This window comes from Physeter macrocephalus, chromosome 8 (assembly GCF_002837175.3).
Source record: "Physeter macrocephalus isolate SW-GA chromosome 8, ASM283717v5, whole genome shotgun sequence".
Taxonomy (NCBI): domain Eukaryota; kingdom Metazoa; phylum Chordata; class Mammalia; order Artiodactyla; family Physeteridae; genus Physeter; species Physeter macrocephalus.
Window position 1 is genome coordinate 144,577,759 of NC_041221.1, and position 15,508 is coordinate 144,593,266.

At 49.1% G+C, this 15,508-nt stretch overlaps 1 protein-coding gene and 1 long non-coding RNA gene across 8 annotated transcripts in view; one reads left to right on the top strand and one right to left on the bottom strand.

The window, feature by feature from the left end:
* AFAP1L1 (actin filament associated protein 1 like 1) overlaps window positions 1–15,508 on the top strand; it is a 75,702-nt gene that overhangs the window by 25,295 nt on the left and 34,899 nt on the right. For 5 of the 7 annotated variants that reach the window (XM_028493360.2, XM_055086838.1, XM_007130671.4 and 2 more), the window contains exons 2-9: window positions 2,581–2,709; window positions 3,752–3,835; window positions 4,637–4,734; window positions 5,388–5,496; window positions 9,734–9,832; window positions 10,511–10,722; window positions 12,416–12,595; window positions 14,456–14,548. In XM_028493360.2, coding sequence (XP_028349161.1) covers window positions 2,581–2,709; window positions 3,752–3,835; window positions 4,637–4,734; window positions 5,388–5,496; window positions 9,734–9,832; window positions 10,511–10,722; window positions 12,416–12,595; window positions 14,456–14,548 — 1,004 coding nt within the window. Of the gene's footprint in view, window positions 1–2,580; window positions 2,710–3,751; window positions 3,836–4,636; window positions 4,735–5,387; window positions 5,497–9,643; window positions 9,833–10,510; window positions 10,723–12,415; window positions 12,596–14,413; window positions 14,549–15,508 lie in introns of all 7 variants that reach the window. The other 2 variants (XM_055086836.1, XM_055086837.1) reach the window with 2 other exon arrangements.
* LOC114486778 (uncharacterized) overlaps window positions 1–15,508 on the bottom strand; it is a 72,068-nt gene that overhangs the window by 17,813 nt on the left and 38,747 nt on the right. The gene's annotated exons all lie outside the window — the stretch shown is intronic.

A 15,508-nucleotide genomic window follows, 5' to 3' on the forward strand; every position in this document is an offset into this window, starting at 1 on the left:
AGAGGGAGAGAGAGGGAGGGAGGGAGGGAGGGAGGGAGAGGGAGAGAGGGAGAGAAAGAGAGAGAGAGAGAGGATGCCACTGGAAGAATATCTTACTCATTTTCTAATTCCCCCAAGTGGCCAGACTGGCACATAATTAGAGTAAATCAGGACATATTTTGGAATACAGTTAACTGACTTTTGGTGTGTCTATTAGTGCCAGAGAGGTTTGTGTTTCCATTTGAAAAGATTTCCTCCAAAACAGATAAAACTTGGCTAAAATGATTTTAAATGATTTCCTACTTCAGAGAGAGCTCTGTCCCTCCAGAACCTTCACCCAGTGGCACTGCAGGGGCTCCGTCCCTGGAGGGAGCAGGGCCTCGAGGTCTCTCACGTGGGCTCTGGAGTGAGGCCTGGAGGTGTACAACACAGCAGCTCCAGGAATCACACAAACTTGGGATCAGCCTGGCTCCTCCTCTTTCAAGCTGTGCCACTGTCCCACGGCTTCCCTCAGCCTCAAAGTCATCTCCTAGAAAACAGGTGTCCTAGTAGGACCTACTCACAGGCGTGTTGGGGGGATGAGATGAAACATGGTGTGGAAAGCCCCTACCTCAGGGCCCAGAGGTAGAGAGAGCCCACGAGGTGGTAGCTGTCAGTATTAGCCTTGAGCTCATTTCCAACAAATCTGAGGTGATGTTGGAATGGCACAGAGAGATTACGACATCACATTTTTCCAACAAGTGCCACTCTTTGTACATAAAATTTCTATTTTTTAAAAAAGTCCTAGTGTGGTCATCTCTCCATTCCCTCTCTCATCTAACATACACAGAGCACCTACTCTGAGCAGGCCCCATACTAGATGCTAAGAAAGCTGAGATTCATAGTACCGTTCACACTTGCCAGAACCTCACAGCCTCTCCCTCTTCCTGAGGGAGACAGATATTCACATCTCACAGCACAGATCAGCATGGCAGATACTATAATGACAGTAATCATAGCTGACTTGCGGTAAGATTTACTATGTTCGGGGCAAGGCAGTTTCCACACATGGCAATATTAATCCTCACAGCAACCCTATGAGGCGGTGCTGTTATTTCACCCCCTTACAGAGAGGGAAACTGAGTCATAGGTTAAGTAACTTGCCAAAGGTCCACAGCTGATGAATAATGGAGCCTGAACATGAACCCAGGAAATCTGGCTCCAGGACTGATTCTCTTATGCACCATGTTACAGCCCCTCTTACACATCCAGACCTGTAGCTGCAAGTCAGAGTCTCACCATTTCCTCAGGAGGGCCCTGGTGGGGAGAAGCACGTGGAGTTGGGAGTCAAGAGACTGGGGCTTAAATCTTGGCTCTTCCGCTTGTCTGTGTAACTTCAAGCAAGTTACTTATCTTCTCTGAACCTCAGTTTCTTCACCTAAAAAATGGGCATGATCATCGGACCAGTCTCAAAACTTGGTAGGAGCCTATAAAATACTGCAAAGCGATCTAGTGCCATGGTTTAAAGTATAGAGTAAGGGAACCAGATTCAGGTGAAGCTTTGCTGGCTGTGTGGCACTGGAGAAGTTGTTTAACCTCTCTGAGCCGTAGCTGTATCCCTCATATAATGGACATAATAAAATGTACACTATGAGATTTAAATAAGACAATAAGTATGAAAGGACTTAGCACAGCTCCCAATACTTATTCAACACATGTCAGCTCATATTATTAGGCACAAGTGATTGGCAAGTTGCAAAGGAGGACAATACTACTACTGTAAAGAAGTTGGTCTTCAGCTCTAAGGCAAACCAAGTCCCAAGATACTGCTTTGGGACAGGGAGACATTGATGACATCATTGTCTTGGCATGCTCCAGTCTTTTTAAAGGACTGTGCTCTAGGATTTTGCAGCTCCATATGGTCTCAGACCAGCATCATCAGTTTTAGCTGGGAGCCTGTCAGCAATGCAGAATCTCAGGCCCCACAGCAGACCTCCTGAGTCAGAATCTGCATTTTGACAAGATCCCCTGGTAATTCCTATATACACTTAAGTTTGAGAAACACTGGTGTAGCATGGAAAAAAGAAGAGCAACAAGAGTTTCTGGCCAGGGGTGGGAAGGGTTAATGTTTAGTTTGGCTCCTGTCAAGCCACCGGAAACAGAAGGTTCCAGAGATTGAAGAGTATGGACTGATGGGACAGGAAGGCTTCCTTCCTGCCTTGTGTCCTGGACAGCCAGGGCTCCTGCCTGGGACCTGCACTGACCCTCGAGCTGCAGTGAGGAAGGACCCCCTAGGCCTGCAAAGCAGAGGGCAGGCTGGGACAAAGAGAGGGCTAAGTGCCTCCGCTCAGGCTACCTGGGAAGTTCCAGTCCTCAGGCCAAGCCCAGAATGAGGTCTGAGGCAGAGTGGGGGGCCGGAAAAACGTCACAGTTAACTGAGCAGAGCTCTCCCCTGGGAGGCTGGTGGCCAGCGCTGGGACAGCTGTGTGAGGGCCTCCGAGGTCTCCCTGTTGCCCTGGGCCCCGTCCTCTGGCCCCTGCTTCCCTGGGTCCTGGAGGGTGGGGGCGGGCCCAGATCCTGGACACAGAGCCATGACCATGCTCCATGGGCCTTCCTCCTCAGTGCTGGAGCAGCTGCTCCCCGAGCTCACAGGGCTGCTCAGCCTCCTGGACCATGAGTACCTCAGCGACACCACCCTGGAGAAGAAGATGGCTGTGGCCTCCATCCTGCAGAGCCTGCAGCCCCTCCCAGGTCAGCCATCAGCACTCTGCCCAGAGCTCCTCAAGAGCCCTCAGTAACTCCCCAGGGCCTGCTGGCAGGAGGAAGCCTAAACCACACAGCATGGCATTCACCTCTCTTCATGGTTTAGCCAGCATCCCCATCCACTCCAGCCCTTCTCCACCACAGCCCTGACTGTGCTCTTTGTCCTCCTCCATCCCCAGCCCTCTACAAACTCACACAACACACATGCCACGCACACTCGTGTACACACTACTACCACACTCACACACACAAAACATGCTCTCACGTAGACCTCACATAGTAACAAACACACATCGCACACAACACACCCCACACGCTCTCTCACATGCAACACACTCACATACTCATCACATACACATCACACACTCCTACACTCAGATGCACACTCACACACTCCCTCATCTTTATAAGCTGCATACCTGCCCCCCATCTCTACTCATGCCTCTCCCTCTATTCCCCACAGCCTCTCTGCCTCACTGTGTGCTCAGCAGCAAAGCCTCCTCATACGCTCCAGCCTTTTCCCCAACCTCAAATGAGCCCAAGAGATGATATGTGTACATCAAGAGCTCAGGAAACTCTAATGAGCTGTATCATGTCCCGCAGGGTTGAAGGGGTCTGAGTGACACGGGGGGAAGTCACCACTGGGTGACACTGAGCCTCACTTCCCAGCGACAAAACGGGTCAATGTCAGCAGCCACCCTAACAGGACTGTTGGAGGATGAAAGGGGCAGCAGTTTGCCAACTGTCCCCCGGCTGTCCCCAAAGCAGCCCCTCTACTCTGTTCTCTATACTGGGCTCTGGGCATCCTTTCACTTGGAGAAGGAGATCCTCAATAACAATGTAAAAAGGGAAACAAAGTTTGAAAGGAGGGAAATGATTTAGGCTATGCACATGCTTTGCAACCTGAGTGCTGTGTCCTGTGTGAAATAGAAGTCCAAGTGGGCAGGGTGAGCTGGCTGTCCTCAGCATCAGCAGCGGTCTCGGGCCCCCTCCCTCCTCACTGAGGGCCTGCTCTCCTCCTTCCTCACAGCCAAAGAAGTCTCCTACCTGTATGTGAACACAGCGGACCTCCATTCCGGGCCCAGCTTTGTGGAGTCCCTCTTTGAAGAATTTGGTAAGCAATCCTCTCCTGACCTCTGCTGGAAGCCGTCCCTTCCCCCATGTGCGTGTCCACTGCCCCAGTCTCTGGAACAGTCCCCAGATTGGGCGGGAAAATACCTGCATCTGGGCCTGGCTCTAACATTACAACACTGAGTCACTTGGGGAAAGTCCCTTTGCCTTTCTGGGCCCTGCCAGGTCTGAAAATCTAGACAAATCCGTACAGTTACGGGAAATCATCCCTGAGATTTGAGGAAAGGTAGGGATGAATGCGCAGTCCAAAGAAGGCTGGCACATAGGGCATCGTCTCGTCTGCTGCTAACATCCATCTTAGTAGCTACCTGGTCTGTGAGTTGAGTGGTCCCACAGCTCAGCAGTAAATGGAGCTGTGAGGACTAGCAGAGGCGCCAAGGGTGTGGGAGTACTGAGCAGTGCTGCGTGCAGGGCGTGTGTGATCCCTGATCTATCCTGAGGGAAGACAGCACTGTTCAACACAGGGAGAAAGCTATGGGTCAGATGAGAGGATTTACGGACTGACAGACTTTGGGAAAACACTGTGCCTTCATTACATAACCCTTGAAAATTGCCAAAGCACTGTACCAATTAGTATTATCCCATTTGATCCTCTCGATAACACTGGGAGCTAGACAAGGCAGGGATCATTGTGACCACTTTACAGATAAGAGGGATGAAGCCGCTTGACCAGGGTCACTAATGGAGGAGGTGGTGGAGCTTCCTGACCCCAAATCTAGCCCTCTTCTCATTCTGCCATGCTCATCCTCCACTTTCTCTGTCCCAATGGCCCGACCCTTCATAGACTGTGACCTGAGCAACCTTCAAGACATGACAGAGGACGACGGGGAGTCCTGCAAAGAAGCCACCCCTGAGCCAGCCAAGAGCCCATCTCTGAGACACGTGAGTTCTTACACTCTCAGGCCCTCTGTTCCTCTGGAGGAGGTAAGGGAAGCTCTCCCTGCTAATGCTGGGGACCCTCCTGGGGGTCTCTCTCTTCAGTGTGGTGGTCAAGGGCAGAAAAAGCACTGTGAGAACATTTCAATGACTCATGACATGCTCACTGTGCCCGTGCCAAGCAGGGATAATGCGGTAAACTGACCTGTCCCTTCAGGCCCAAAGGACACCCCCACCCCAACCTCCGATTTCAGTACCACAGGAAGAGTGATGGGGAAAGCTCTGGGTCACAAGATGGGTGGCCTCTGCCCTCCTGCCTTCTGCTTTGTGGCATATCACTTCCTGTCTCTGAGCCTGAGTTTTCCAGCTACAAAAATGAAGGTCTGGATCATATCTAGGGTTCCTACCCTTTGGTGCCATGGAATTAGGACAAGGGGCCCAAATCACATCAAACATTGTCTGTCAACTGCATAATTCACTATCATCATCACCATAAATGGTACCAATTGTTGACCCCTCATTATGTTCTTTCATATTCAGAGACTGCATCCTGCCTTCTAGGAGCTCCCTGTCCCCCAGCCTCCTCCCTGTCACTCTGCCTGCTCCCCTCTGCTCTCCTGGCTTTCTGGGTTTCACACACCTCCTTTGTGCTCCTTCAGGCAGCCGACTTGCCGCCACCGCTCCCCAAAAGGCCTCCACCTGAGGACTACTATGAGGAGGCCCTTCCCCTGGGGCCTGGCAAGTCCCCCGAGTATATCAGCTCCCACAGTAAGTTCTTGTCCCTGAGGGCTGGGGCGTGCGGAGGAGAAGGCTCATCTCCTGAAGCTCCTGTGTGTCCTGCTGGGGCTGGAGCTCCAAGCCTGGCACCATTCAGCCATGCCCCACCTACTGAGGAGGAGCTACCAGAGCATCTGGCTTCTCCAGTGATAGCCTGAGTAGCCCGGTAGGCATGGTCTGGGGGTTAGGGGCTTGGGTTCTAGTCCCAGTTCTGTGTGACCTTGGACAACCCCCTTCCCCTCTCTGGGGTTCTGTTCCCCTACCCTTAAAATAAGAAAGAGGGGCTAGATACACACATATAAACGCACTAGGACGGAAGTTCACAGATGAGTGCTACTGGCTTGAGTATAGGGACTTAACATTACATACAAGAAACTCTATTATGGTTTTTGGATGACGCAGCTTGTGTAGTTGAACCTGTATAAGATGTTTGCATGTTGTTATCCTATCATTCAGCAGCACAGTGGAATATTCTCCAACCACCAAAAAATACATAAGATAGGTCTGTCTATGCTGATCAGAAATGAATCCCAAGATATATATTGGAAAAAAATCAAAGAGAATACTGCATATAACAAGATCACATTTGTTTTTAAATAGGGTACTCACACGCACATGCATTTAACAGTTTTTCTAGCATATGCAAGAAACTCTTAACAGTATTTTCCTATAGGAAATGAACAGAAATCTGGGTGAAAAGGAACATATTTTCCCATTCATACTCTTCTGTACTGATTGTGCTTTTCACCATGTTGTAGTAAATACACATAATACAGAACTGACCACTCCAACCATTTTAAAGTGTCCAGTCAGTGGCGTTTAGTGCATTCACAGTGTTGTGCAGCCATCACCACTATCTAGTTCCCAAACATTTTCATCACTCCAGAAGGAAACCCCATACCCAATAAGCACTCACTTTCTGTTCCTCTCTCAACCAATCTGTTTTCTGTCTCTATGGATTTGCCTAATCTGAATATTTCATTTAAATAGAATCACACAATATGTGGCCTTTTATGCCTGGATTATTTTATTTAGCATAGTGTTTTCAAGGTTCATCCATGTCACTGCATGTATCAGTACTTCCTTTTTATGGACAAATAATATTCCATAGTATGGATATACCACATTTTGTTCATCATCTGTCAGTTGATGGACATTTGGGTGTTTCCACCTTTGGGCTATTATGGTATATTATTTTTATGATTAATAAACTAGTTCAAACAAAACTACTGAAATGGTGGGGTCGGACCAGGTGATCAATGCCCCTCCTTCACCCTTGATAGTCTTGGGGTCTATGTCACTGCCAGCAGCTGTTTATGTGAAGCAGGTGACTTTATTTTATCCACTTGAGGATGGGGAAGAGGAGGGGATGAAGTGCTGCTGGGCCCTGAATCCCAGGACCAGCCCCTCAGCTGGGTGAGGCTCCTCCCCCTCCCCAGAGAGCTCAGATGGGGCAGAGAAGCTGCCTCCTGGAGCAGCAGGGATCCTGGGGCGGGAGGGTAGGGAGTGCCTCAGGAAAGGTCAGGGACCTTATCCAGGGAGAGGGCACCAAGCCCGACAGGAAATATCCTTCCTCTCGCACGGGGTCCAGCCTACCAGGTGTCCAAGTGCTATGACCCTGGTGCTCCCTCCCTCTTCCCCCTCGCACCTCCTCCTTCCCCACCCCCACTTCTGGCCTGAGCACCCCCAGGCCACCTCACAGGAATGTCACCAGCATCTGAGACCTCAGAATGCCTCCTGGGAAAAGCAGGCTCTGAGCCTCACTTGGGAGATACAGTTGGGTGTCCCAGTCACTGGGAATTTGAGTGCTGCCGTCCTCAAGAAACAGATGGACAGCATGGGCTGAGAGCCCAGAGCAGTGGTCTGAGGAACAGGTGGTGTGAGAGCAAGTTGGTCTGAAAGGAGGAAGCCTTCCTGGAGGAGAGGATGTGCACCTGTCCCCCGAGCTGGCAACCTCGGTTCTGATCCAGGCTCTATCACTAGCAAAATGTGTGGCCTCAGTTTCTTCATCTGTGCAGTGGGTCTGATACCCACCTCCCTGCATTGTGGGAATCGAAAGAGATGATAAATATAATGATATCTAGTATTTGCCTAGGATGTTCTGTGTGCCAGGCATTGAGCTGAGAGTTCATATGCATCATATCACTAATCCAAGGTCGGAACTGTTCATGTCGATTTATAGGTAAAGAATCTGAAACGCAGAGAAACTGTTTTCTTTCCAAGGTCACTCAGTAAATGATGGAGATAGATTTGAACTCAAATCTGATTAACCCCAAAGCACATGCTCTTAATCCAATGAGCTTCAAAGTATGCTCCAGAGACCATCTGTATGAAAATAATCTTGTTTTAAAAAAGTCTGGGCCTTCCCTGGTGGCGCAGTGGTTGAGAATCCGCCTGCCGATGCAGGGGACACGGGTTCATGCCCCGGTCCGGGAAGATCCCACATGCCGCGGAGCGGCTGAGCCCATGAGCCATGGCCGCTGGGCCTGCGCGTCCGGAGCCTGTGCTCCGCAACGGGAGAGGCCACAACAGTGAGAGGACCGCGTACCACACACACACACACAAAAAAGTCTGATTCCTTGGAGTTCCATATATTTTCTCTTTTTACATATGTTTAGAACTATGCTATTAAATAGTTTTTCTTCTTAGTGCAGATTCCTCAGCTCAGCCCACATCAGTGAATCCGAATCTCTGGGGATACAGTCCAGGGATCTGCATTTTAAAAAGACCCCCAGTGAATGTAAATTGGTGCAGCCACTATGGAAAAAATATGGAGGTTCCTCAAAAAACTAAAAATAGAGTTACCATATGATCTAGCAATCCCACTCCTGGGCATATATCTGGAGAAAACTCTGATTCGAAAAGATACATGTACCCCCAATGTTCATAGCAGCACTATTTACAATAGCCAAGACATGGAAGCAACCTAAACGTCCATCAACGGATGAATGGGTAATGAAGATGTGAGACAGAGAGATAGACAGATAGATAGATAGATCTGTATATATACACACAATGGAATATTAGCCATAAAAAGAATGAAATAATGCCATTTGCAGCAACATGGATGGACCTAGAGATTATCATACTAAGTGAAGTCAGACAGAGAAAGACAAATACCATATGATTTCACTTATATGTGGAATCTAAAATATGATACAAATGAACTTATTTACAAAACAGATACAGACTCATAGACATAGAAAACAAACCTATGGTTACCAAAGGGGAAAGGTGGGGGGGGATAAATTAGGAGTTTGGGATTAACAGATACAAGCTACTATATACAAATTAGACAACCAGCAAGGCCCTACTGTATAGCGTAGGGAACTATAATCAATATCTTGTAATAAACTATAATGGAAAAGAAAAATAAATAAATAAAAAGGCCCCCGGTAATTGTGATACAGAATACAATTTGGGATAACCCCACTCCTATACTGTACTGATTCCCATGAATGTGAAAGTGAAAGTTCAGCATCAGCAGCTGTTGTATGTGTTATTGTATGTATTCACTATTTTATGTGTTATTATTATCTCCTCTAGTCCAGTTCCTCCTCTGTAGTCACAGAAATTTAGAAGGAGAGGAGGGGGTGGATGTATTAAGAAGTGAGCGGAGGGGCTGAAGTGGAAGAAGATGAGACAAAGGCAGAATAGAAAGGAGGTCTGGGCCCAGGTGCTGGGACACCACTCCCTGCAGTGCAGGGACCAGAACTGTGACTGAGACACACACCCACACACACCAACGCTCTGGGGTCAGAGGAGAGGGGCTGACCACTCTCTGCCTGGGAAGGTCAAAGGAAAGATCTTCGAGCTGGGTTTTAGAGGGTGAGGAATGCTCTAGCAGTTGCTAAGAGGGCACAGAGAATAGCATGAACATAAGCCTGGAAGTGTGACAGGGCCCAGCAAGGCAGTTCCTGGTGACAGGAGCACAGGGGGCAAGTGTGGAGCTAAAGCAGATGAGATGCAGAGACGAGGCCCCAAACCCTGGCTGGGGAGTGACGACAAGAAGCTCTACTCCCGGGCTTCCCTGGTGGCGCAGTGGTTGAGAGTCCGCCTGCCGATGCAGGGGACGCGGGTTTGTGCCCCGGTCCGTCCGGAGCCTGTAAAAAAGAAGCTCTACTCCCTCTTCCCTGAGGAAGCCATGGTGTCCATGATCTTCCCCAGCCCTGGCGCCTGGAGTCTGCCTGCATTTCTCCAAGTACTGCTCTTTCTGCCAACCCCACAGACGACTGCAGCCCAGCCCACTCGACTGTGGACAGCTACTACGAGGATGCAGACAGCAGCTACCCCGTGACCAGGATGAATGGGGAGCTGAAGAACTCTTGTAAGTACCAGGTGGATGTTCAGTCCAATTCCGTCCTCACGAAGAGCAGGCCTTGACCTGACCTTGGCATGCCTGTGCCTACCACCCCGTCACCTCCCTGGGGTCACCACGGAGGCCTCAAAGCCCTTGTTCTCAGAGACCCTGGGATTCAGTGGGAAGACTGCTGGCATGGGAGTCAGGAGCCCCAGACCAAGCCCTTGCCCTGACTCTTGGTGACTGACCTTAGGTGAGTGATTTATTCTCTCTGAGCCTCCAGATTCCTCTGTATAAAATGGGGACTTGCTGGGTGCCATGAAAATGACCTGAGACAATGGATGCAAAGATGATGGGTAAAGACAAAAGCTGATGTTTACTGAGCCCTCACTAAGTGCCAGACACTCGGCTAAACACTCTGTATTTGTTGCTGTTCACAATAGCCCAGTGAGGTAGGTATTATTCATTATTATTGATGAGGAAACTGAAGCTCTGAGAGATGAAGTCACTGAGATCACAAAGCAAGTAGTAAATCTGTAAGACACAGTGCCCATGCAGGGGCTTAGTCATTACCAACATCACGCCTCACACCTACCCCTTCACAGCCCCGGGGCCCCAGAGCAGGGATGCCTGCAGAGGGGTAAGAAGGTGCCCCCGCCACCCGGTGATGGCACAGGGATGGGTCCTTTCCTGTGGCTCCTGCAGACAATGACTCTGACGCCATGAGCAGCTCCTACGAGTCCTATGATGAGGAGGAGGAGGAAGGGAAAGGGCCGCAGCCCACACACCAGTGGCCTTCAGAGGAGGCCTCCATGCACCTGGTGAGGGACTGCAGGATATGTGCCTTCCTGCTGCGGAAAAAGCGCTTCGGGCAGTGGGCCAAGCAGCTGACCGTCATCAAGGAGGACCAGCTCCTGGTGAGTGGCCACAGACGAGTGCCTCTCGGCCTCACGTGGACTTGCATGTGCCTGCGCTTGTGTCTGTGTATCTGTGTGCGTTCAGGCATGTCTGCCTCAGTTCCTCTAGGTTTGCTTTGTGCACAGAGGCTCAAAGCCCGGTGCTTCTGAGATCAGAGCTCTCCCGCCCGAGAAGAATTAAAAAACGAAACAAAACCTGAAGACCTGATAAAGACTTTATCAAGTTTTGTTTTGCCAGACATGAATCTTTTATCACTTTAAAACAATGTTTATCATTTTTCATTATGCAAGTAAATGTATTTATTTATAAAGCCAGAAAAAAATAAAATGAAAAATGATCTTTTTTTAAAAAACCCACCTAACCCCGTTGACCAAGAGCTAACCACAGTGAGATTTTGATATATAAACTTCCACCCTCATTTCCATACATCTGTCTTTTCTAAAACTGAGCCCATGTAATACTTGTTATTATATAACTCGCTTTTTTAAACTTTTTTTTTAATTCACCATCTCTCATCACTAGCATTTCATAAAAGAAATGCACCTTTAATTCCAAAGTATAAGGATGGACATAATTTCAGGAAAAAAAAAAAAAGAGAGCTGTTTACATACTGACAAGTCTTACCGAACATACATACATTTGAAACATGACCTTTTCTCACCCTGCAGCAGTGAAAAGCTCATCCCAGGCCAGAACCAGGCCAAGAATTATGACTTACTTCTTTCCACACCTTATGCCTTCTATCTTTTTCTTGACTTAGTGTACTGCCTAGGACCTCCAGTACAATGTAAATAGAACTGTTGAGAGCAGACATTCTTGTCTCAATCCAGATCTCGAAGGAAAGTTCAATAATTCACCATCGAAGCTGATGTTTGCCATGGGTTTTTTGTAGGTGTTCCTCATTATCACATTAAGCAAGTTCTCCTCTAAGAGTCTGCTAAGAGTTTATGTTACAAATGGGTTTAGAAATTTATCAAATATTGTTTCTGCTTCTATTAGGATATATGGTTTTTCTCCTTTTTTCTGTTAATATGATGAATTATACAGTTAGTTTTTGAATGATAACCCACTCTTGCACTCCTAGAATAAACCCCACTTGGTCTCTATGCAATACGTTTTTATGTGTGTCTGGATTCTATATGCTAATATTTTGTTTTAGTTTTTACAACTATGTTATGAGAGAGATTAGCCTATGATTTCCTTTTTTGTAATGTCATTGTCAGGTGCTGGTATCAAGGTAATGTTAGCCTCATAATAAGAATTGGGAAGTAAGAATCATTATTGATAAACTATTGACTTCCCAAGCCCAACCCTCCATCTCTGCTAGAATTCTCTCCCCCACATTTCTGCCATGTAGCCCATTAATAGCAGGGAGCTGGCTTCCTCCCAAGACAGCCTGTTTCTTCTCTGGTTCTTTAGACTAAAACGGTCTTCCTAGTATTGTGCTAAAATCTGCCTCTTCCTAAATAGGTAGTTGTGACGCTTGGGACCACTCAGTGGCCCTTGAGATCTGGAGATTGCCCAAAGATGCCCCTCCCAGGCTTCTCCTCTCTGTGGTGAACAGCCCCTGTCTCCATGCAGTGCCCACAGCTGGACTGGGTGGGGAGGTCTCTGTGGGGTAGGTTGAGTTTCCCTGTCTCCTCCCTCTACTCTCCACTCCAGGAGGCCTTAACCCCTTCTATTCCTGTCCAGTGTTACAAAAGCTCCAAGGACCGGCAGCCACATCTGAGGCTTGCGCTGGATGTCTGCAACGTCATCTACGTGCCCAAGGACAGCCGGCACAAGAGGCACGAGCTGCGCTTCTCCCAGGGGGCTACCGAAGTCCTGGTGCTGGCACTGCAGAGCCGGGAGCAGGCTGAGGAGTGGCTGAAGGTACAGGGGGGCTGTGCCTTCGCCCACCCCCCCGCCTCCTTCCTTCCTCTCTTCCCCAGACCCAGCCCTCAATGGAGTGGGCCCCTGTCACTGGAAGAACAGGCCTTGCTCAGGGGAGAGGGGGTCAGTGCCCTTCACATAAAGCTAGGGCTTTATGTGGAAATGGGCTTCGGATATCTCCAGGAGACAGACCTCAGGCTGGAGACCTGTGTTCCTTCTAGTTATCTGAATCCCCTTTCTAACACGCCTACTGTGGGTTTATCCTACCTGCAATGTACATCTCCAGGAATGGGGAGCTTAATACCTACCAAGGAAGTTGATTTTATCATTAGACACGCTAATCCTTTTTCTTCTTTTAATAAAGGAGAAATTCTTTCTTACCTTAGGTGAAACGTGCATACTTATCACATCCACCTATGACCCAGCCTCTGCATCTTGCAGCTACACAACAATTAGAGTTACCATGTACTGAGCACTTACTTTGTGCCATGCATTGTGCTAAGAGCTTTATACACATGACTTCATTTACTATTCACAGTGGGACTAATATTGTTCCCATTTTACAGATAAGGAAACTGAGGCACAGAGAGCTTCTGTGACTCACCCAAGGTCAACCACCAAGTGGTTCGGGCAAGGATTAGAAGCAAATAAGGAAACCTACTCCAAAGGCGACAGGCAGGGTGGCATACTGATGACAAGGGAGGACTTGTGTGCCACACAGACTTGAGTTCAAGTCCCAGACCTAAGTGGCATTTACTGGCTGTGTGATCTTCTGCAAAGGACTTTGCTTCCCTATGCCTCAGTTTCTTCCTCTATAAAATGGTTCTTGTAAGGATTCTAGAGAATACCTGATATAGGGCCTGCCAGGCAGTAAGTCCTGAGTAACTGTCAGTGACTACTCTGCAGTGATGGTGAAGCCCTCAACCCCAGGCCCTTACAGCAGCTCTCCCCTCCTCTGATCTTCCTGCTGGAACAAAGAAACCAAACCCCTCCTTCCTCCCTCCCCATCCTCCCTTCCTTCCTGTGATAACCAGCTCTCCCACTGGGATGTTTACTGTTTCTCATTACTGCCTTTGTCTCAGGAGGGGAAGGAAGAGAGAGAAACTGCATGCTGGGGTGGGGGTGGGGGAGAGTGCTCTGTCCTCAAGGGGCTGGTTGGGTCAGAAGAAGAAGCCCTAGACCTAGAGTTAAGAGGCCTGCCTTGGCACGCCAGTTAGCCCAGAGGATAGGGCAGGCAGCCATGGCTTCGCCTCTCAGAGCCTCATCATCCTAATCTGTAATTTAGGGATCAAGGTGCCCCTGCCCCACAAGGCTGCTATGGGGATATAATGGGATAATCCACGCAAAGCCACTAACAGAGGAGCAGCAAGTGGTCCGTTATTGTTTCATGGTCTGGATGCTTGTGCTGCATGGCCTCAGGTGAATGCCTTGGAGTAAAGTTCCAACATGTCACAGAAGCGAGTCCTCATGCCTATGCAGGGCATCCTGGTTCACATGGCCCTTCACACCCATCATCTCACTGGTCCTCACACACCCAAGGCCGTAATAAGCAGAGGACCACTAATATCTCCATGTTACAGATGGGGAAATGGCTTTCCCAAGGCCACGCAACTAATTAGTAATGGCACCAGGTCTAGAAGCCAAGCCTCTGGGCCCAATTCAAGGGAAAGACACAGGAGAAAGCCTGTTCAGATCCTGACGTGCCCAAACAAATGGGGCAGGAGGCCACATCAACCCATCTCTTCCACCCAGTGATCCCAGGTGCTCTGCCTGATGGCCCTGACCACACAGACCCCATTCTTGCTTTTGCCTCCACAGAGTCCCTGCCCACCTGCTCACAGATGTGTGTCCTCTCCACAGGTCATCCGAGAGGTCAGCAAGTCCGTTGGGGGTGCTGAGGGGGCAGATGTGCCCAGATCCCCAGTCCTCCTGTGCAAGGTGGACCTGGACAAGGTACCTCTGTCTTCTCAAGGTTCCCTCTGGGCCAGGCAGTGGGGATTCCGCACAGGCTCTGCCCCAGGGGACTCGCAGGCTGGTTGTAAAGCCAGGCATTGACAGTAGGCGCGCAATAAATGTCTACTTAATTCATGAATGAATGAATGCCCGTGTCCAAGGTGCAGTACAAGCCTGAGGAGGGAGTGACTACCCTGCCAGGACAGGAAGAGGTCACGTTGGAACTGAGCCATGCAAACTAAATTGGAATTAGTCAGAGAAGGAGTGTGCCCCACTGGCACATAAGTGTAACAGTCGTTTCATAGTCTGTCAGGCCAATGGCAAACACATGCTAATGCCTATGCTTCACCAGGTGCTGTGGGTAATCAAGGGACTCCACCCCAAATCCTAAGGGGAGAGTTAAGACTCCCATACATGGGTCTCACATGACATAATAAAGGCTAGCATTATAGAAAATATGACTGTGTGGCCAGGACTGTCCTAAATGCTTTACATGCATTACCTAATTTAATTTCTACAGCAACTCTGATAACCTACATTTTCAGAAGAGGAAGCCAAGGCACAGAGAGGTTTGCCCAAAGTCACATATAGTTAATAAGAAACAGAGCTAACTGATTTACACCCCGCCAGCCTGCCTCTCAAGGGGAGCTTCCTGAGCTCCACTGGATGAGTAGTTAGCATCTGCCGTGCACTGGGTACTGTGCTAGGCACTGGGTGCAGTCCTAACAGTAACAGACACAACCCCTGCCCTCCCAGCAAGGGGTTCAGACATGAATCCAATCACATAGACTTAGAAATGCCAAGCTGTGTAAGCGCCAGGAAGGAAAAGCACCAGGTACCCTGGGAGCACATGACAGGGGCTGCTCTTGTCTCAGGGTCAAGAAAGGCTTTCCTGAGGGAGCACTATTCAGAGAAGGGTGAAAAATTAGTGAGGAGGGGGAGGGAAAAGGCATTCCAAGC